At 61.4% G+C, this 22143-nt stretch overlaps 1 protein-coding gene across 1 annotated transcript in view; it reads right to left on the bottom strand.

Moving 5' to 3' along the window:
• Nucleotides 1–22143, bottom strand: part of LOC117650783 (regulating synaptic membrane exocytosis protein 1) — a 100918-nt gene that overhangs the window by 45562 nt on the left and 33213 nt on the right. Inside the window, exons 2-4 of the mRNA XM_034394385.1 lie at nucleotides 17681–17803; nucleotides 8926–9031; nucleotides 6322–6421 (exon numbers count right to left, since the gene is read on the bottom strand). Of these exons, the coding sequence (XP_034250276.1) occupies nucleotides 6322–6421; nucleotides 8926–9031; nucleotides 17681–17716 (242 nt within the window). The 5' untranslated portion in view covers nucleotides 17717–17803. The remainder of the gene's footprint in view (nucleotides 1–6321; nucleotides 6422–8925; nucleotides 9032–17680; nucleotides 17804–22143) is intronic.

Genomic DNA, 22143 nt, shown 5'->3' with positions numbered 1-22143 from the left:
AATCGGCAGCCCAAAAAACAGTTATCGGCACCCTTTATGACAGTTATCGGCACCCCTTGTTAAACAGGCAAAACATGGCCGAAAGTGACGAAAATTTCTAACAGTCGTCACAGACACTCTATATCACCCCTTGCCATGTCACGAACCCCCTCTTCCTTCTGTTATGCCTCTTGCGCCCTTCATTTTAGACTAACGGACAACTAGCACCATGAGCTGCGAAAACACAACCTCTCAAAGCGCCGAGGAGGACATTTCGTAAATCACGTAGATCACTGGGAAATAGTGGTCCGATTTCATTCAAATTTGGCAAGGGTCTTCCTACGGTCATAATGCATCAGAATATTAACTCCCGGAAGACGCCGGAAACACCAGTGAAGTATGAGGCAACCCTGACGATAACTGTGTTTGCGGTGATTTCTCTGGTGCAGTTATCGGCACCCCCCGAATGAGGGCAAGCAAGAGGAATTTCTGTGCACCAAGCACAGTATGCCCTCTTCAATAGATGAGGAGAAGGAACCTGGCAAAGAGAAAAGTTTCTGCCGGCCCACATTCACGAATTTAACGAAAGATTGAACCCCTGTTCCTGGCATGGAAGATAAGAACGGGCGGCCGAAGCGGCTTCATTCTGCACTTGACAAGAAACATGGCTCTGTTGGCTGACATGCTCAGTCAAACGCGATGCTGTCTCGGTCCTGCATGCTCAAAAGGTGTCTCTAGCGACCTGCATTGGCCGCATCACTAACGGACGCGTACTTGCAGAGCAGGACCCAATTATTCGCCGAGATGACGATAACTGTACCCCTGCCGATAACTGTATAGTTTACCCTACAGCATGCACAGGTGTCTGGTTCCTGGGCGACTAGGGTGCTCAGATTCTGGACACCTTCGGCACCTTGGGCGCTGCAGAGCAATGGGTGAAGGCGGGTTCCTTAATGGTTTGTCCGAGGGGTATGCACTCGTGTAATAGTCGGTTCACTCTATCTGTAATAGCACGCGTAATAGTACGCGTAATAGTCGGGTAATAGCCGAAATAGCCGAAATTATCAAAATTTTATCTATTTTGGTGTGTTTTAGGCCGTTTTTAGCTATCTTCCGATTAATTTGTGGCGTAATAGAGCGTAATAGCGTAATAGTCGGTACACAGGTTCAGAGAGCGCATACCCCCTCGGGTTTGTCCACCCCGAGACTAGGCGCCAAGGTGCCGAGAAACTGGATGACATTTTTGGCACCCTAAAAAGTGCGGAGGGTGACAAAGGCGCCCAGTTTCTGGGAACTCCAACTTTCGAGTTCAGTGGAGAAGCGGCATGCTTCAAATATCACCCGAAAGAAGGCAAAATGCGAGGCAAATTCAGCAGAAATATTGCACATTCCGTATTGCATTTCCACCCGTGACTGCACACGAAATTGCACAATGGAGCACCCTCGACTGCGACTCTGTGACGACTGTGGCGCGGCCGCGCGTCGCACAGCGGTGATCGAGTGTGCGCCGAGCAAACGGCCATGCAATAACAGCCGCAGCGCAGCGCTGCAGCGGGACGACAACGGCGCGGCATAAACAGGCTGCCGGTCCGAGATAGGCCCGCCTCGCTCCGCCGCCATCGCCGCCCTGTTTTTCTATGCATAGGCTGTGGTGCTTGCGCCTCGCGCTCCTTTTGTGTGATTACGGCCATCCGGAGCGGCCCGCAGCCCCCACAGGCCCGGGCCGAGCCCGTCACGCCGTAGTCACGCCGTAGTCACGACGCAGTCAGCGCATCCCGCTTGGTCCCGCTTCAGAGGCAACTGTTGCTGCACCCTCCCCGACCCTCCCCGTCGCTTGTCGCTGGAATCGGCCCTGGCTGGCGTCGGCTCGCTCTGTTCTCCTGCTGGTGCTCGTTGGTGCAGCCCGGCGGGCAGGCCGCACGGCCAGGCCGCTTGCGTTCGCCTAATCAAAGGGCAGCTGGGAGGCGAGGCGCTCTGACGAACGGGCGGCCTCAAGCGCCACGAGCGCCATCTGGATGGTGTCCGCCCGGAGCGGCCCGGAGCGAAGGTCGCCCTTGGATCAGCGGCCGCCCGGCCCGGCCCGGCCCACCCCACCCCGCCCCGCGGCTGCAGCCGCCCTCGCCCTCCGCGTGGCTGAATAATCCAGGGCCGGAAAGGAGAGGCCGACAATGGCGGCTCTGGTCGCCGCCGTGGAGGCCGCCATGGCGGGCCCCCCAGGCCCCAGGATCGACTGCCCCAAGGAGGGCCCTGTTAGGACCCCCGCCACCGGCCCACCCCTTCCCTTTCCCACCCTCTCTTCATCCCACGAAACAAGTCTGCGAGTCTGTGAAGGGTTGAGAGAAAGGCACGGCACCCCGCTACATACTAAATTACTGGGCACATAGTTTTTTGTGCAAAGCTCTGCACGAAATTGAGCACGCGTTTGACATTGCACAAATTCGTGCGCAGCTACAGCAATTGTGTGCCTGCATTTCACGCGAGAGATTAATTTCGTGAAAAGCTATATGTACGTACTAAAAATACTTGTAATTTCCTGAGTGGCGACGACGGGCCGAACGTTGTTCCACCTTTCTCGCCTGCCTGGCTCTATTTCTGGCCGGCATCGCGCGCATTATGAGCTCGGCCTTATTGTTAAAACAACATACCTGGCATTCCGCCCTGGGCCGCTCTGGGCCGCTCTGGGCGCCCCCGCCAGCCGCAGCCCCCTCCGGGAGCTCCCTCCGCGCCCCCTCCGCGAGCCACCCCCTCCGCGCCCTGCTTCCGGCCCCGGTATAGCTAGCGGCTGCGCTGCTGCTGCTGCTTGACAGCATTGCCGGGCAAAGTTTTGAACGTGGACCAATCCGTGATGTTCTGTATCGAGCGGCAGGGCGGGCAGAGGCACGCAGAGGGGGCGGGGCGGGCGAGGCCCTTCCGCGGCCACGCTGCCACGCAGCGCCACGCAGCGCCACGCACCATCCCTGCCCCGTCCCCGATATCCTTCCGCGGCGCACTCCGCCAAACAATCGCTGAATAAATTGACGAGAGCCCCACGCTGCCTCCCCTCCGCCTCGCTCCACCCGCGCCGCTTTAGCCGGCTCCAGTTTTACACGAGCGGCCGCATGGGGGAGGCAGCCGGCCAACTTGGAGCTCAATGATTCAGCACATGTTGTTGACGTCCAGCCCGACTGGCTCTTGGCTGTGTCTCTGGACTGCAAACCACATCACTCACGGGAGGGGGGCACGGCCGGTCTGCCTGCCTGCCCGGGGGCCTAACTGCAAGCCCGTTTGATTTCCGCTGCTCCATCTAGTTCCGACCCGGCAGTGTGGGCCCGCTGCACCGACCGACCCATTTATGCATTCGATTTCCGCCAATCGAGATGTGGCGACAAAAAATAATCAAAAAAGGGAGAATAGCTTCGGGTGTGGGGCTTTAGTTGGCGGAGACCGCTATGATTTCGCAACCCCCCTCTACCCCCCCCCTCTCTCTCTCTCTCTCTCTCTCTCTCTCTCTCTCTCTCTCACACACACACACACACACACACACACACACACACACACAACACACGAGAAATCGGTGAAAGGGACCCAGTGCTGGCGTTGATGGCCGCAAAAAGTAAAAACACAAATAATCTACGCCGCTTCATTTCTCGCGAACACGTACATGAATATTGATGGACAAGGGGACTAGGTTTTTTGTAACAGACCTGCCACGGCCTCGGGCAACTGCAGCCAATATCTTGACGAAAACCTCCCACAGTGTGGAAAGTTGGTCGCCAAGTTTGCCGAGGTGGTGACCAAGTTTGTGCCAACACACGGCTCGGCAAAGTGCCACGGCCCACTCTAAATAAACTCGCCTGTTTTGTAAACCTGACGAGGAAACAAGGCACACATTCTTGATTAAAACATGCTGATCCCTCTCCCCCTGCTGGCTGCGCTGGCTGCGCTGATTGCGAGGTGTCTGCCATCCATCATTCACGCCGACCCCCTTCACTCCTTCGTTCTTGCGAGCGCCCCTCCGGGCCGGCCGTTTAATCCGCATGTTTTGCCGCGTCGCAGCAGCAGCAGCAGCAGCCCAGACGGGCAGCTCGGTGAGAAATGGGCGCCGCCGGCGAGCACCACCACGTCGACATGGCGTCACGTTCAATCGCCGACCAGGCTGTCGGGGCTAGCTTGGTCGCCCTCGACGGGGCAGGAGGCCCCCGGCTGCGCCGCCGGCCTGCCTTTCGCTGCACCGCGCCACGCGCCAGCCCCGCCAGCCCCGCCAGCCCCGCCAGCCCCGCCAGCCCGCCAGCCCCCCAGCCCGCCAGCCCGCCAGCCCCGCCAGCCCCGCCAGCCCGCCAGCCCCGCCAGCCCCGCCAGCCCCGCCAGCCCCGCCACCCCGCCAGCCCCGCCAGCCCCGCCAGCCCCGCCAGCCCCGCCAGGCCCCGCCAGCCCCGCCAGCCCCGCCAGCCCCGCCAGCCCCGCCAGCCCCGCCAGCCCCGCCAGCCCCGCCAGCCCGCACCCCGCCAGCCCCGCCAGCCCCGCCAGGCGCCCCGCCAGCCAGCCGACCGATGTCCCTGGGGCAGCCGCTGCCGCCAAACATCAAGCTCTGCACCGTAGTGCCATCCGGAGGCGTTTGTCGCCTAGCGCAGCGGGACTACCTGCCGGTAACCGTGGCAGCGCGGTGCGGGTGCGGCGCAGAGACGGCTCGGGACGCATCCAGCGGACGGTATCTCGTAAACGTTGAATGCTACAAGAGTAAGAGGGGAACCAAGCAGAACGAAATCTTTGGGAAGCCGAATGGAAACATCAAGTTGAGTTTGTGCATGACGTTTTGTCGCCGTTTAAAAGCGACACCTCGTGTTAAGTTGGCATGCTCTGATGCGTTTGTTGACAGAGGACGGCTCCAGCGCGACTTGTCCTAGTTGGCCGCAACGAGAGAGAACGGCAATTCGCAACACTTCTGGCGGCGCGGCTCGAGGCGCGGCTGGTTCGCCACGGCAAAGGCAAAAAGCACCAACTCGACGCGTGGCCGCGAGGCCGCGTGGACGCTAGGGCATGAAGCAACGGGTGCGAGCAATTAGCTTTGTTTGCTTCTGTAAACGAGCAAACGCCCTCCGAGAGCGCCGCTGCGCGCTCGTCGGCTGGAGCCAGGCCTGGGAATACGGTGTTTACCCGGCCGGAGGGAAGACAGATATGTACGGAAATGGGCATGGGCATGTGCAGATAGACGCGGCCGGTGCGAGGTTAGAGGGGTGGGGCGCGAAGGAGGGGGGCCAGACGAGCGCCTCGTGCCGCCGTGGCACGCAGCCGCGCGCAGAGGCCCGAGGAAAGGGGAGTCCTTCGGAGAGTCCTTTGTGCCGTGTCGTGTCGCAAAGTTGGTCAAAACAAGCACAGTGTGTAGTAATCATGATTTGGGCTGTCTTTAAGCAGCCACTGCAGAAAATCCTGCTCTCTCAGCTGCTGGGTACTCTCTGGACCTTCCTTTAGCATACGCAGTGGCCACCAAAAGTCAGATCAAACCACGATTGCTTCACATTTGTTAACGTTTTCACCACAATTACAGTAAAACTGCTCGCGAGCCATGGGCGTAAATCGCACTCCGTCGAGACGGCACGGTGTAGGAAGCGGAGCCAGTGACGTCAAAGTGCACCACCACCGCCACTGCTTGTAGCGGCCTCCGTCCGCCCCTCTTCTCCAGGCGATGACGGCGGTGTTGTGTGTCGCCCCCCCCCCTTTCCCCCGGCTAAAACTTCGCAGTAATTGGCGCCCAGCAGCGCATTATTGATCAATTGCGGCGTCGGAGATTAAAGGCGCCGCGCCGCCGCACTGCGATAATCTCGGATAACGGCAGAACGTCCGCGCGACCTCGGCAAAACCAGTAGCACGGAAGGGGGGAATGGGACCGTGCGCTAACACACTTTTTTCATCGGTCGGGCCGTGTGAAAGATGCAGCGCTTTTCATCCCCGCGGCCTTCAAATAATAGGCCGCCGAGGCCGCCGAGGCCGCCGTCGAGGCCGCCGTCGAGGCCGCCGTCGAGGCCGCCGTCGAGGCCGCCGTCGAGGCCGCCGTCGAGGCCGCGTCGAGGCGCCGTCGAGGCGCCGTCAGGCCGCCGTCGAGGCCGCCGTCGAGGCCGCCGTCGAGGCCGCCGTCGAGGCCGCCGTCGAGGCCGCCGTCGAGGCCGCCGTCGAGGCCGCCGTCGAGGCCGCCGTCGAGGCCGCCGTCGAGGCCGCCGTCGAGGCCGCCGTCGAGGCCGCCGTCGAGGCCGCCGTCGAGGCCGCCGTCGAGGCCGCCGTCGAGGCCGCCGTCGAGGCCGCCGTCGAGGCTCAGCAGCAGAGACGAGACAATGGGCCCAATCAGGGGACGAGTGGCACCATACTCACGGCGTGGGTTTGGGCGGCGCGGGCTCCGGGGGTTTCTCCTCCGGCGGTGGCTCCTCGGGTGGCGGCGCGGCGCGGCCCGCGGTCGGGGCCAGCTTGTTGACTGGAACAGAGATTAAACGTGACGTCAGCATTTCGGTGGCGCGCGGGGGACTCACGGGCTCCCATGAGTGCCGTGACGTGTGCTGCTACTCCTCCACGCTTCTTAAACCAACCATGCTAGGGGTTTTGGCTGCTTCGGCAGCATTGGCTGCCTGAAAGGGATGTTTTCGTAAAAAAGTCTTTTGCAGTCACGAAAAAGTAGTTTATTGGAGGGCTAACAATGCAGCCAAGTCCTTTAGCAACCGTCAGCTACCCTACAACGTCTACCCCATGAAAATTGACACAGTGCGAGAACAGGAACAGAACAGACCAAGACAGAACAGAACAGAACAGAACAGAACAGAACAGAGGATGCTGGTCGGCCTCCTGGCCACTGTCAGGGCGCTGAGCGGAAAACGGGCGCTGCCCTCGGCGCTTGCCACCCCACCGGGCCGCCTGAGGGGCCGCCGCGCCGCTCGCCCACGCGCGGTCCGGCTCGGCTTTCATGACGTGTGTGGCCGCGGGTGTGGTGCTGGTGGCGAGCCACCCCACTTTCCGCGTTTTCGTTCCACGGGGGGAACAACAAAGAACGAATCCAACGCGCGACGCGCCGCGACGCGCCCTGGGCGACCCGGCGGGCTCCTTTCTTTCCATAGGTAATATCCCGGGCGGGGGATTAGATTAAGATTCCCAGACAGGAGAGTGGAATCGGAGCGCCCCGCCGGGTCCGGCATCGAGTGCCTCTGTCTAGACAGCGCACTGAAGCGAGGCCATCAGCGACTCGAGGAGAAAGAAGCATAATTGGATCACCAGCAGCCGCACAATATTTCGCCAAAGTTGAGCTCTTGGGCTGGTTCCAGGCAGGCGTCTCGATTCCGGTGCGCGCTGCTCGTTGGGCGCAGAAAGCCCCACAGGGCTTGTTCGCCTTGGAAGCCACGTCACATCGTGCGTCGCCCGTCGGCCGTCCGCCCCGGAGACTTCCTCGTCTGCCTTCTTCTCCTGTACTTTCTACCGGCAACGGAAGCAGCCGCGATCCCGTTCCTCCCAATTATCTCAGCGCTCCACGTTGTGAAGGGGAGGGGATGGGACGTCCTTTGCGGTTTTAGCAAAGCGGAGAAATCGTTTTCGACTTAATGATGGCGTGGAGCCCAGCAAACACTCCCGAACGCCGCGTCGCCGCGCCCCAACAGGTGGCGCGCTGCGTACGCGACGCTGAGCTCGCGCTCTGCTTGCGCTGGGCTCGCCTTGGCGGCGCGTGAGCGAGGCCGCGAGAGGATAGCTACGGGACGAATCTAATTTGCCAAGGTGGGGCTGGTGGGGCTGGTGGTGCAGGTAGGGCTGGTAGGGCTGTTGGGGCTGTTGGGGCTGTTGGGACAGGTGGGGTGGATGGTGCGGGTGGTGCGGTACGGTGCGGGTGGTGCGGGGGTGGTGCGGGTGGGCCGGTGGGGGGGGGTGGGGCCGGTGGGGCCGGTGGGGCTGGTGGAGCTGGTTGGGCAGGTGGGGTTGGTGGGGCAGCTGGGGCTGTTGGGGTAGTTGGGCAGGTGGGGACGGTGGGGCTGTTCGCGGCGCCTCGCCTGGGCTTGAGGAGTGTTTGTTTTCCCCTGCCACGCTCGCATTCCCCGTATATTGCCCCTGGATTGCTCAGTGGCGTGCGCAGGGGGGGGGGTCAGGGGGGTCATGACCCCCCCCCTTTGGCCACTAGACAGCCGCCTGGAAGGTAGGCAAATTGCGGTACTTTCCCCCTGTAAGTAGGCAAAAAGCATGGCCCGACCCCCCCCCCTTTCAAAATTTCTGCGCACGCCACTGGGATTGCTCCACGCGAGTCGCAAACGGACCATAGCCGTCGTATGAGGGAGATCGGCTAACTGTTCACTCACAAAGCACGCGCGCCCCGCGGCAAGCGACCAATATTCCTGTTCCGTTGCCACGGTAACTCGCATGGCAGGAAGCGCTTCGGGAACTGTGATCGTTGTTGACGTCAAACTCGGTCAAACTTGGTCTGCCTACATCCGACGCGCTTTCGAAGAAACGGGGTAAGCCGCTTGCTTCTGATTTCCCAACAACGTAGGTTTAAAACGGCGACCGCGTCGCCTCTTTCACAGTCCTTCACAGCAATCCGCGGGTGCAACAGCGACGAGCGAACAAACCAGGCCACACACTAAATGTTTATGTAGAATTTTGTACGTCATGATGCACGATTTTAAACCTGCGTGACGTTTTGCATAAAATTGTGCAGAAAATTGCAGTTATTTCTGCATTTTTGCCCATAATATTATGCAAATTCCCCGCATGTACAAAATCGTGCAAGTGGCACGCACAAAATTCTACATAGTGTGCACAACAGCTGAATCGCTCTGATCTAGTCAGAGAAGTCAGAGATCTAAGTCAGATTGAAGTTTGCTTGCTTTAAACAGCAGGCCGACAGGGCTACTGAGAGCCTGATGATAATGGTGATGCCTTTCCGGTTTTTGTCGGTTTTTGTAGACGGGCCTCTGGGGGTGAATATCCAGTCGTGGGTCCACTCACCTCTGTCCTGCGCCGTCATGAGCCCCGTCGAGAGGGTCTGCCGCAGCTTGCTGAGGGTGCCGGTGTCGTCGCCGCCACCCGGCCCCGCCTCCCCCGTCGCCACCATCTGCAACACAAGCACCGTCAGGCCAGTCAGGGACGCCGTCAGGGACGCCGTCAGGGACGCCGTCAGGGACGCCGAGGGTGTCGAGGCTGCGGTGAGGGGGCCAAGACCACCGCATTCTCGGAATCACTAATCACTGGCTGCCGCCTCCCGACGACCCAATGCCATGGAAATGATGGCGGTGGGGCGCCACGCCCGCCGGGAATGCCCCCGACCGCCACGCCCCGTCACCCCGCCCCGCCCCGCCCCGCCCACCTCGCCTCGCCCCGCCTCGCCCCGCCTCCAGCGCGGACGATGCCGATAAGGGCGAATATAAGAAGGGAAGGCTGGGCGGCACCGCGCCATGCCAGCCTAGAATCGAATTTGGAGGGCGCCTCCGCCCCGATCTGCAGGGAGCGAACAGAGGCCGTCGGGAAGGTGATGAATGAGGCCTCGGAGGTGGAGCGGCAGGGCGCGGCAGGCGGGCCAGGATGCCCGGCACTCACCTCTGTACCTCAGCGAGAAACACCTATAATTCGAGGGGTCCTATTCAAAAGATCTTATCTGGGCGTTCCCCCCAAGACAATCTTATCTTAAACGCCTGCAAATTTCACTCATTTTGATCAGTCAGAATAAATACGACGGTAAGCGAAACATATTTCTTCATGCACTTTTGGTTTCTTTGATCTGCCATCTTTACATTTACTTGAACATACCTACAAATTATATTGATATGTAGCTGTATCAAATGATCAAAGTATGTGAAATTCACCTGCGTTTAAGATAAGATTGTCTTGGGGGGAACGCCCAGATAAGATCCTTTGAATAGGACCCCTCGAATTCCGAGTAGACGAGAAAGCACCCCCACGCAGTTAAACTCAGAAACAGAATTATCATAATGAAGTCCACACCACGCGATATCCGTCTACATCATAGAGGTACATTGCGTGATCAATATGCCTCCGGATACTCGAAGCACAACATGGTACAAACAACGGAGTCGTATAACAGCGGCGTCGGAAGTGGGGTGCAGGGGGGTCAGGCTGCCCCCCCTAAAATCCAGGCCCGCGAAGCGGGCCTTTCGGGCCCGTGAAGCGGGCCCATCCCGGACTTGTGGCCCGCGAAGCGGGCCTGTCGCCAGCCGAGGCAGTGGGTGACTTGCCGACTCGTGGCCCGCGAAGCGGGCTCCTCGCCGGTCTACAGCTCGCGGAGCGTCACCCTCGCCAGCCTGCAGCTGCAGTTTGACACACTCGCGAGCGGGCCCGCATGGACAAGCGAGTTCTCGCATTTGAAGCAAAACATATTCAACTGTGCTGTGCCTGTCCTGCGAGTGCGAGTAATCGCCAGTGTGACACGCCAACGGCAAGACTCGGAGCGGGCAACGGGCTCACATCTAATCCACGAAAGGGGTTCCTGCAACACGGAGCGGGCTCTCCGCTGCGAAGCGGGCTCCCCTATTGCGAAGCGGGCTCCCCGCAACTCGGAACGGGCTCCCTGTAACGTGATGCGGGCTCCCCGCAACTCTGAGCGGGCTCCCTGCAAAACGAGGCGGGCTCCTTGGACAACGAGGCGGGCTTCCTAAAGAGCGAAGCGGGCTCATTGGAAAATGAGGCGGGCTCCCTAAAAAGAGAAGCGGGCTCCCCGCAACGCGAAGCGGGCTCCCTGCAACTCGAAGCGGGCTCCCAGCAAAGCGAAGTGGGCTCCCTGCGAAAGCGAAGTGAGTAGGGTAAAGTTACGAAACATGGATAAATTTTAAGGAATGTCTTATATTTTCGCTCAAACAAGCGATGACCTAAATTTTCTTCGACGCACTTCAAGATTACCACATAGACAACCTTCTCCCAAGAACTGTACATTTAATAAGAAATACTTTAAAATTTACAGGCCTTTGAAATTTTACTGATTTTAGTGATCCATGTTTGGGTCAGACCCAAACATGGATCGCCTTACCCCACCCCCCAATCGCGTTTTAACAGGGGCGTTCCGATAATTTTCGGTCGCCTGAATTTTTGGCTGAGCGATAGCGAAGCCTGTTACTCCATTGGGGTTGAAAAGTTTTTCCTGTCTGTCTGTCTGTGTGTGTGTGTGTGTGTGTGTGTCTGTCCGCACTACTCCTCCTGAACGGCTCGGCCGATCTCGGTGAGATTTTGCACACTTTTTGGGCATGGCCTTGGCTCGGCACACGCGAAATTTCACTATCCTAGCTCAACTGGTTCAGTTTTTATAGCCGAAAAACACCTAATAAACGGCGAGAAATGGAGTTTTCTGCAGGCAGATCACTTCTGTCTTGAAGAAGGGGGGTCTGGGGGGCGGAGCCCCCCAGCCCCGACAAGTTGAAAAGTTACAAGGGATCTAGAATGAAGGGGGGTCTGGGGGGCGGAGCCCCCCAGCATGCACCAAGTTAGAAGTAACCAACGATGGACAAGCCATTGCCTGCCGAAGGCAGGCTAGCGCCGCAGGCCAAGGTAGGTACGCCAGGCGCGGATTTGAGGAACAGGCAGCGAGACATCGCGAAGCCTGTTACGACAAGACGCGGTCTGGCGTAAACCTACCTTGTAAAAGGGTACGCTCTGAAGGTGCAACGAAAAATTTTTGAGAAATTTCTGCTGAATAGATTCTTTTTAAGAACGGTTTGAATTTTGACTCGTAACCTAACCTAAAACCAGGCCGTTTTCGGACCCCTTTTCAGAGGCGCTTTTCCCTTTGTGTACCTTGTAAGATTGATCAGTTCCCCCGCTCGTGATTGATTCTGAAACTTAAAGGTGAAGGCTTTATGAAAAACTTCGAAAAAATTAAATTGGTCGCTTGGTTTGGCAGTACGGGCTCGCTAACAAAAATGATCCATGATTGGTACCCCAATCCATGTTCGGCACTTTACCCTACTGAAGAACACACGTAGTGCACACAATGTGTGTGGGCTCAGCGCACACATAAGTTTTCAGTGCATCTGGTTATCTCTACCTGCCAGATCTTGCACTGCATTCTCATTGAAACACTCCTAAACGCTAAGTCTGGTAGTCAGGCACACGAAACACCACCCCACACGCTCAAACCGCGGTCGCGGAAAAGTGTGCGCGTGAGTGTGTGTGTGTGGGGGGGGGGGCGTTCAAAGGTTTCACGGGCTTCTCGGAAGAAAATGCGGGCCTCTTCAAAAGTCTGCCCCCTCCAATAAAATCCACTTCCGACGCCGCTGTCGTATAAGCCTCACTCTCTTTCAGATTGTTTTTTTTTTTAATTGAAAAATTGAACCTTACGACCCCTTCCCGCGCATTGTTGCCATTATAAAAGGCCTTCGTTTTTGCATTTCGACTCCATGGCGCAATGAATGGAAATGATACGTTCTCGTCCATTCGGATCGAGAGTATTTTCGGGGGAGGAGGAAGTGACTTTTTCAGTTTGAGTGAGGTGCCGGGCGGGTGGCCAGGCGGGCGGGCCCCCCAGCCCTGGCCCGTAATGGTAATGGAAATGGAGGTATAGGCCACGCGCCGTCACCAGGGCGTTGCGGGACCCGGGCGCTCCACCAGACGCCAGCAAGCTGTGATGCCGTTTGCACGGGCCGCAATTTAGTGCACGGAGCAATCGCCACCCACACTGTGTGCGAAGACCCAATGAAACAATGTCAGACTCTTCCCTCGGGGTTTCATTCCAGCGGCGCTCGGCGCCCACTCCGTTTGAACCAGGGCCCAGCGCCACACAGCACAGCGCGGCGGCCGGGTAGCGTATTGACTAGGCGACGGGGCGGGGCAGCACGGCCAGGGCCGCCAGGGCGCGCTGGCAGCGTGTCTCTGTTCCACCCACAATCCCTCTTCCTCGAGACGGCTCCCATTTCTTCGCGTTCGCGGCATCGCATTGTGTGCCATTGTCACCGAGAGCGGCGCGCGGCACTCCAGGGACCGCGGCACAGCGCGCCACGCCGCCGCGCCTTCGTCACCACCGCCGCCATCCCAGGGCGCACCCACAATCACTGCCCCCCCCCCCCTCTCCCCTGCCCCCCTCAGGCAGCACTATCTGCCTCCCCCAGCCACGTGGCCGCAGAGGACCGCGGCGGGGAGATAATTTGCGGCACATCTCGGCACCGCCGCGTCGCACCAAATAGAATCCGCAGAGAGGGCGGAGCGGGAGCGGGGCGGAGCGGGGAGCGGGGCGGAGGGGGAGCGGGGCGGAGCGGGGCGGAGCGGGGAGCGGGGCGGGGCGGGGAGCGGGGCGGAGCGGGGAGCGGGGCGGGGCGGGGAGCGGGGCGGGGCGGGCGGAGCGGGGAGCGGGGCGGGGCGGGGAGCGGGGCGGAGCGGGGAGCGGGGCGGGGCGGGGAGCGGGGCGGAGCGGGGAGCGGGGCGGGGGGGGTAGCGGGGCGGAGCGGGGCGGAGCGGGGCGGAGCGGGGCGGAGCGGGGAGCGGGGCGGGGCGGGGAGCGGGGAGCGGGGCGGGGCGGGGCGGAGCGGGACGGAGCGCTGAGGCGCCATGAAATTCCTATGAGCGCCGCGGCGACGCCATATGCCTCCCCATCCCTTTCCCCAGCCCCTTCCGGATCCTCGAAGCGCCGCTGCAAGCGCCGATTACAGCCCCACGTGCACCGCGCGGCGCTGTTGCTGCCCCCGGCGGCGACGACGATGATGATGTGGCTACGCGCGGCCGGCAAGTGCGCCCTGGTGGAATCGCGCTGCGCTGCCTTCATGCTCTAGCGCGCTGGACAGCCAGCGGGCTGTGGACGCGGGCCGACGCATTGCACCTGGGGGTGCAGCGCGGTTCGACGCACGCGGTGCGACGCACACGGTACGACGCTCACAGCACGACGCTAACGAATGCTCACGGCACAACGCACGCGGCACGACGCACGCGGCACGACGCTCCCGGCACAATGCACGCGTCACGCGCGGGGGACCCGCGGCGACCCGCGGCCATAAACCGGGTCGTCCGTCGCAGACTCGCCTGGGAATCGATAGCAGGCTGGAACATTGAAACGCCAGTACTGCAGGCAAGAAAAAAGAATTTAAAAAATGAAAGAATGTCCGTTTTATAAAGAGAAATGTCACCATCGGCGCCAAGCAGTGAATGGTGGCCTTGCTCCGATCTGCGCGAGAAAATCGAGGACAGGCGGCAATTTCCTCATGTTTGCGTGTCAGGTCGCCACACCGCTCGCAGCGCACCCCTCGTCACTAGCCTGTGCTGGACCTCGGCTGGGCCCTCGGCTTGGCCCTCGGCTTGGCCAGGGGGCGGTAACACCCGAAAGCAGCAGTGAGGCGAAGCTCTCGCTCCGATCTTGCTCCGTGCAGGGGTCACGGACTTCTTCGAGATTATTCAAGCTAGGCCATTGTTTGCAATTCGCTTTGCGCACATCGAAAGAGCAGCACATAATTGGTGCATTAGGCTCATTGGCAATCCCTTAACTGCTGCTTCAGCCCTCACAAAATCAAAGTGAAAACACCGAAAAATACAATAAGTCTAATAATTTGGGTAAAAACCTCGGGGGGGCCATCTTTGTGTAAACATTTCCGCGATTTTCTCTTTTGTACTAGGTAAAATTTGGACTTTTGGGAAGGTGAATGCGTCTAATGCACCCTAAATTTGATGCTCTATCGATCTGTGCAAAGCGTTTTGAAAACAATGGCCTAGTTTAAATAATCTCGAAGAAGTCCGTAACTCCTGCACGAAGCGAGAGCTTCGCCTTACTCCTGTTTTGTAGTGTTACCGCCGCCTGGCTTGGCCCTCGGCTTGGCCCTCGGCTTGGCCCTCGGCTTGGCCCTCGGCTGGGCCCTCAGCTTGGCCCTCGGCTTGGCCCTTGGCTTGGCCCTCGGCTTGGCCCTCGGCTTGGACCTCGGCTGGGCCCTCAGCTTGGCCCTCGGCTTGGCCCTCAGCTTGGCCCTCAGCTTGGCCCTCGGCTTGGCCCTCGGCTTGGCCCTTGGCTTGGCCCTTGGCTTGGCCCTTGGCTTGGCCCTTGGCTTGGCCCTTGGCTTGGCCCTCGGCTTGGCCCTCGGCTTGGCCCTTGGCTTGGCCCTCGGCTTGGCCCTCGGCTTGGCCCTTGGCTTGGCCCTTTGCTTGGCCCTCGGCTTGGCCCTCGGCTTGGCCCTCGGCTTGGCCCTCGGCTTGGCCCTCGGCTTGGCCCTCGGCTTGGCCCTCGGCTTGGCCCTCGGCTTGGCCCTCGGCTTGGCCCTCGGCTTGGCCCTCGGCTTGGCCCTCGGCTTGGCCCTCGGCTTGGCCCTCGGCTTGGCCCTCGGCTTGGCCCTCGGCTTGGCCCTCGGCTTGGCCCTCGGCTTGGCCCTCGGCTTGGCCCTCGGCTTGGCCCTCGGCTTGGCCCTCGGCTTGGCCCTCGGCTTGGCCCTCGGCTTGGCCCTCGGCTTTGGGCCCTCGGCTTGGCCCTCGGCTTGGCCCTCGGCTTGGCCCTCGGCTTGGCCCTCGGCTTGGCCCTCGGCTTGGCCCTCGGCTTGGCCCTTGGCTTGGCCCTCGGCTTGGCCCTCGGCTTGGCCCTCGGCTTGGCCCTCGGCTTGGCCCTCGGCTTGGCCCTCGGCTTGGCCCTCGGCTTGGCCCTCGGCTTGGCCCTCGGCTTGGCCCTTGGCTTGGCCCTCGGCTTGGCCCTCGGCTTGGCCCTCGGCTTGGCCCTCGGCTTGGCCCTCGGCTTGGCCCTTGGCTTGGCCCTCGGCTTGGCCCTTGGCTTGGCCCTTGGCTTGGCCCTCGGCTTGGCCCTCGGCTTGGCCCTCGGCTTGGCCCTCGGCTTGGCCCTTGGCTTGGCCCTCGGCTTGGCCCTCGGCTTGGCCCTCGGCTTGGCCCTCGGCTTGGCCCTCGGCTTGGCCCTCGGCTTGGCCCTCGGCTTGGCCCTCGGCTTGGCCCTCGGCTTGGCCCTCGGCTTGGCCCTCGGCTTGGCCCTTGGCTTGGCCCTCGGCTTGGCCCTCGGCTTGGCCCTTGGCTTGGCCCTCGGCTTGGCCCTCGGCTTGGCCCTTGGCTTGGCCCTCGGCTTGGCCCTCGGCTTGGCCCTTGGCTTGGCCCTCGGCTTGGCCCTTGGCTTGGCCCTTGGCTTGGCCCTTGGCTTGGCCCTCGGCTTGGCCCTTGGCTTGGCCCTTGGCTTGGCCCTTGGCTTGGCCCTCGGCTTGGCCCTTGGCTTGGCCCTTGGCTTGGCCCTCGGCTTGGCCCTCGGCTTGGCCCTCGGCTTGGCCCTTGGCTTGGCCCTCGGCTTGGCCCTTGGCTTGGCCCTTGGCTTGGCCCTTGTCCGGCAGTGGTTTGCTGTCACTGCGAGGCGCGCCGCCCTGCAGGACGACATGCCGCGCACTTGAAAGCCGAGTTCTGGTCGGTCGAACAGAGCGAACAGTGTGCCAAGAACCCCCTACGGGCCATCAGTGTCTCGCAAGCAGGTCGCTCTGGCGGCGCGTCACCGCGTCCCGCCTCGACGTGGCAAACCAACGCTCGGCCCACCGCCGCCACCGCGCACCGCACACCGAGGAAACTTTCCAACTTCCCAACGCCGCTTCCTGCTTCTTTTGCTTCGCGAGCGCGTCAGCGTCTCGGCGGGCTGTCGAAGAGTACCGCAGGCCTGCCGCAGGCTGACGGGGTCCCTGCGGGCTGGTGGCACCCCACGGGCTTTGGAAAGCGTGCCAGCGGGCTGACGGCGCGGAGTCTCCGGTATCCCTATTGACCTTGCGAATCGTCCTCAAGGTCGTCCGCTTCGCCCTTGCTGCTGTCCCCAACGCCCTTGCTGTCGTCCTCGTCACCCTTGCCGTCGTCCTCGTCGCCCTCGCCGTCGTTCCCGTCGCCCTTGCCGTCGTCCTCGTCGCCCTTGCCGTCGTCCCCGTCGCCCTCCCCGTCGCCCCCGTTGCCCTTGCCGTCGCGCACCACTTGACCCCACTGGCTGCCACGCGCCGCGCTTTTTCTGGTTCCCCGTCCGAGTTTCCTTGCGGCCGCAACAGCTTTTAGTGACGCCGTAGTTTTATTCGCCATGTTTCTTGCCGCAGCGTCTTGGCACGGCGGGGCGCGGTGGGGGCGGCGGGGCGGGGCGTGGCGGGGCGCGGCGCGAGGCAGGAGAGATTTGTCGGTCGAGGTGAGGCGCCTGCGCAATAACGCGCGGAAGAAGGATAAGGAGGACGAGAAAGAGAGGGGACAAATAAAAAGTTCCAGATTGGCCGCTTGCGCGGCTTGCGCAGAGGGAAAAGGGCGAGAGGAGCCCTCCGAGCGAATGTAATCTTAATTCGACCGTTTTAATTGTGTCATTGAACTAACTTTCCGAGAGAGGCCTGCGCGCCGGCGTCGACGCTGGCCTCGACGCGGGCCTCCCGCTGCAGCAGCGCCGCGGCCACGTGCCACGCTCAAAATGGGTGACGCCTCCCCGCTTTCTTCGACGCAAAACGGGGAAGCGGTGTCGCCAACGCCGTAAAGCCGCAGTCGTTGGATTCAATGTCCGGAGTGAAACGGCCGCGGGGATCAAAGAAAGGCCGTGGTGTCCAGCGGCGGCATAGCGGCAGTGGGCCATTACTCGGCCAAGTGCGTCATCGCAGCGGCGGGGCGCGGCGGCCGGCTACGCGGAATTGAGACGGGGCGCACGTGACCGGGGTGGCGAGCGAGGTGCGAAAACGGCCCTGTGTGGTGCGCGCTCGCCGCCGCGCCCCGCCTGGGCCCCCCGGCCTGCACCCCACCCACCAAACGACACTCAACGGGTCCGCGGCGTCCTAATGAGGGCGGGGGCGTCACTCACCTTCTTCATGAAGGACATGACGTTGGTGGGCAGCATGGTGCGCGGTGGGCGGTGCCTTCCTGTTGCTGGAGTCGAGGAGTCTTACATAGCGGCACGCCGCCCTGCCGCCATCGCCTGCATCACCTGCAAACAACAGCGGCACGTCAGTCTCCCTGCTGCCTTCACCGCAAAATGGTATCTCACGTTGTGACTCGGACCGGAACAAGTAAAAGAGCAAAAAGAATGATTCGGAAATGATTCAGATATGCGGAACCGATGGACTCTGGAACCTCTCAGAAAATCCGCCGCTTCTGACCTTTCCGACGGCTTTGCCTTGTTCTCCCTCCGGCCAAGCCATCATTGCAAATACCCAATATGCTCGTTGATGGGATGTAGGATTAGGTTGGATTGTTTGTAGCGGCTCACAGCCCACTCGAAAAAGGGCCGTGGCGCCGTTTGTGTGGGCTAGACGCTGCAGTCAACATGCTCCAGCCAACGGGCTCCAGCCAACAGGCCCCAGCCAGTCAACAAACCCCAGCTAGCAGGCCTCAGCCAATAGGCCCCAGCCAGCCAACATGCTCTAGCCAACAGGCTCCAGCCAACAGGACCCAGCCAACAAGCCCCAGCAAAATGGCCTCAGCCAACAGGCCCCTGTCAATAGGCCCCAGCCAGCCAACAGGTCCCAGCCAACAGGCTCCAGCCAACAGGACCCAGCCAGCCAACAACAGGCCCCAGCCAAGAGGCCCCAGCGAACCCCCAGCAAACATGTCCCAGCCTAGCCAACAGGCCCCAGCCAGCCAACAGGCCGCAGCCACCCCAGCCAACAGGCTCCAGCCAACAGGCCCCAGCCAACAGGCCCCAGATGGGCTGGAGCGCGCCTCGGGCGAATCCGGCGTGGGCACAGGGGCACAGAGCGGCACAGAGGGGCACAGAAGAGAGGCACACGGCGGCGCGGACAGAGAGGCCGCACGGCGACGGCGTCCCTTTGACATCCGTGCGGTGCTGTTAGGAGCGGTTCGGCGCGGCCCGCCCAGGCACGGCCAGGCAGTCCGTCTCGCCTCGACGGAGCGCCGCGTCAGATCACAGCGCCGCGTCAGGGCGAACTGAGCGGACACAGGGACGGACGTTGCCCCCGCCGCCCCCCGCCGCCCCCACTCACATAGGTGCGCCAAGCGGGGGGCGCCCAGACATCCCATCTAAGTTGTCCTGACTTGCCCATGGCAAATACCGCAATATAAGGACGTCTTGATCGCCTGGCCGCTGCGAGTTCGTCTGGCCGCCCCCTTCGGCGAGCCCCCGCAGCGAGGAGGGGCGGGCCGCGTTATATTCGCCGTCTGCTACTTCAAAGTAATAACGTGTCGTGTCACTGCCCCCTGCGGGCGTCGCGGCGCGGGCCGAGCCCAGCTAGCGTGTTCAGCCTAGGAGGGGAGAGGCGCGGCAAAACGACAAACCTCCCCTTTTTGGCCGAAGACAGCTACACTACAAGATCAAATGTGTGCTTAGTACACAGCTATGGGAGCGTACTTGAAAGCACACATCTATAGCTGTATGCTTGGACAAGCACACATCTATAGGTGTGTGCTTGGCAAGCACACAGCTACAGGTGTATGCTTGGCAAGTACACATCTATAGGTGTATGCTTGGCCAAGCACACTTTAATCCCACCCATTTAAAGGCATACTCCTACAGCTGTGTGCTTGGCCAAGCATACATCTATAGATGTGTGCTTGTCCAAGCATACATCTATAGATGTGTGCTTGTCCAAGCATACACCTATAGATGTGCACTTGGCAAGCATACACCTATAGATGTGTGCTTGCAAGTACGCTCCCACAGCTGTGTACTAAGCACACATTTGATCTTGTAGTGTACCTGATAATGGCAGACACGTTGCCCCCCGATAGAAGGCAAAAAGCCGCAAAAAGCGCTACTTTGATCCCTCTAGTCGGGCCATGCTCTCCAGCCATACTGTTTTGTCCAGCCCCGGCGCTCCTCCCCAGCGAGCGCGGCCCAGCGTGCCCCGGCCCGCAAAGCGCATAACGCCGCACATATCCCCCTTCCCTTCCTGACTCGCATCCTTCCGGCGCCCGGCTACGCCCGGCGGGGCCCCACGAGAGCCAAGAGCCCCGTACCCAAAGCCCACCCCACGGCCCCGGCCGAGGCCCCGGCCCTAGCCAGCCAGCCAGCCCCGTGACCCTGAAGCGGCAGCGGCACAATGCGATGCCGTCTCGGCCGTCTTCCCTCCGTTCGCGCGAGCATTTTAAATAAAGCATTATCCGCGCAGCCTGTCAAACAAGTGCCGCTGGCACGCGAACGTGACGCGACTGCCTGTTGTTGCTTTTTGTGAATCTGTCAGTCTATGTCCACGCCTGCAGCCCCCAAGCGACGCTCGGCCGGTCCGGCTGAAATTTGGACGCGGCGTCAGCCATGTCGATATCAGAACACGTCACTCAGGGGAACCAATGGCAGAGAGGCGTGTATATCGTTTGTCCGACGTGGCCAACAAACTTTTTTCACCTGCCCGTGCGAATTGGCCGAAAATTTTGTGCAACCTCCGTTCTGTCCGATCCATTTTCAGCGCTACGAGGTCAGGCTGCAGCTTGAGAGCGACTCGGCGGGGCTCCATTGATCCAAACACCCTCGGCTTACTCTCGGTCAGCCAAGACATGGAAAGATTTGACAAAAAAAGGTTAGGATAAATGAAAGCACCGGCCGAGGACTGTTTTCAAACGCATATCGTCAGGACATTATGGGGACTGTAAACAAGAACTCTCGAGGTAGGCTTCAACAATAATGGAATGGAAATGGTAAATTATCAGCTCCATCGACGATGGGAGGGTGGGGCTCGCGTCCATCACCACCACCAACGCGAGCACCCCGCACCGAGCCTCGCAGACAGCGGCGCCGTGTGCGAACGGGTCGTCCTGTCACGCCCGTCGCCGCCGCTAGGCCGCCGTGCCGCCACGCCGCGGGCCGCGCTTTGAGTCTGAGCCGCCGCCCCCGCCCCCCCGGCCACATCCCACGCCGCCGATACTGACGATAATGTCGTTTCCTTTTTCCCTTCCGTCCACCTGGCCGCCCACCGTGTTCGTTCCCTCGTGAGCTCCTGCGCGGTTGCCGCCCAGCGGGCGAGGCGTCGCGCTGGACACGTTTTGGGCATCAACTTCCTAAGTCGGGGCTCGATTCGATGGTGTACTGGACATGCTTCCGTTTCGAGTCCTGGGGCCAGAGTTGTGTCCGCAGCCGGTCTTTCTGTCTCGCCTCAGTGCGCCGTCGGCCACGTAGGCCCGTCCCCCGATCGCCTCAACGTACGTCGTCATCGTGGCTCTCATGTTGCAGGCGAACGACGAGACCGCCTGTCCGTATTTTCGATTGCGCAACCAACCCAGTAGCCAGCAGCCCCTCGAGACCTCGCTCGTCGAGGCTTGGGGCTTCCAGCCCGCCTCGGCAGGGCCGGGCAGGGCCCACTTGTTGCGGCACGGCACTCAGCACGGCCCGAAGCACGCCACTGCTCGGCACGCCACGCCACGACACTGCTCGGCACGCCACGCCACGACACTGCTCGGCACGCCACGCCACGACACTGCTCGGCACGCCACGCCACGACACTGCTCGGCACGCCACGCCACGACACTGCTCGGCACGCCACGCCACGCCACTGCTCGCCACGCCACTGCTCGGCACGCCACGCCACGACACTGCTCGGCACGCCACGCCACGACACTGCTCGGCACGCCACGCCACGACACTGCTCGGCACGCCACGCCACGACACTGCTCGGCACGCCACGCCACGACTGCTCGGCAGCAGAAGGCGCGGGCGGCACGGCGCGAACGCTCGTGCAGAGAGAGAGTCGCAGACGCCGCGCATGAAGCAGCAGTAGAATTGTCGCAGTCCCGCACGAGCATGCTGTTGGTCACGAGCGTACCTGTGTGTAGCAGCGCCGTTGGTCGTGAGCACGACTTTTAGGGTGTGTGCTGATGAGTTCACGCGTGGGTGTATGTTGATAGGTTGCGGATGTGTGTGCATGGACTCGTATGAGTTTGTGTGTGTGTGTGTGAGAGAGAGAGAGAGAGAGAGAGAGAGAGAGAGAGAGAGAGAGAGAGAGAGAGTGTGTGTGTGTGTGTGTGTGAGAGAGAGAGGAGAGAGAGAGTGTGTGTGTGTATGTACTCGACGCTATCTGCGCTGCGCCCCATCATTGGCGCCTGCAGTAATCGCCGTGATGTGATTCAGCTGGATACCACCCCCTCCTCTCCTCGCCCTCCTCCCCCTCCTCGCCCTCCGCTCGCGGTGAAGTTGATTGAAGTGCCCGGCGCGCTCGCCTTTGCCTCGCAGTGGCAAGCCGTGGCGAGCCGTGGCCCGACCGCTAAAAGCGGGGCCCTTTCTCGGGCGCCGGCCGCCTGCTCCCAGCAAACCGGGGGGGCCCCGCCGGGGGGGGTGCCCCCGGGGGCCCCCGCCACCAATCCCGGACGCACGGCCCGGCC

Source organism: Thrips palmi, unplaced genomic scaffold, assembly GCF_012932325.1.
Source record: "Thrips palmi isolate BJ-2018 unplaced genomic scaffold, TpBJ-2018v1 HiC_scaffold_5, whole genome shotgun sequence".
Lineage (NCBI taxonomy): Eukaryota > Metazoa > Arthropoda > Insecta > Thysanoptera > Thripidae > Thrips > Thrips palmi.
This window is presented reverse-complemented; position numbering and strand designations above follow the sequence as displayed.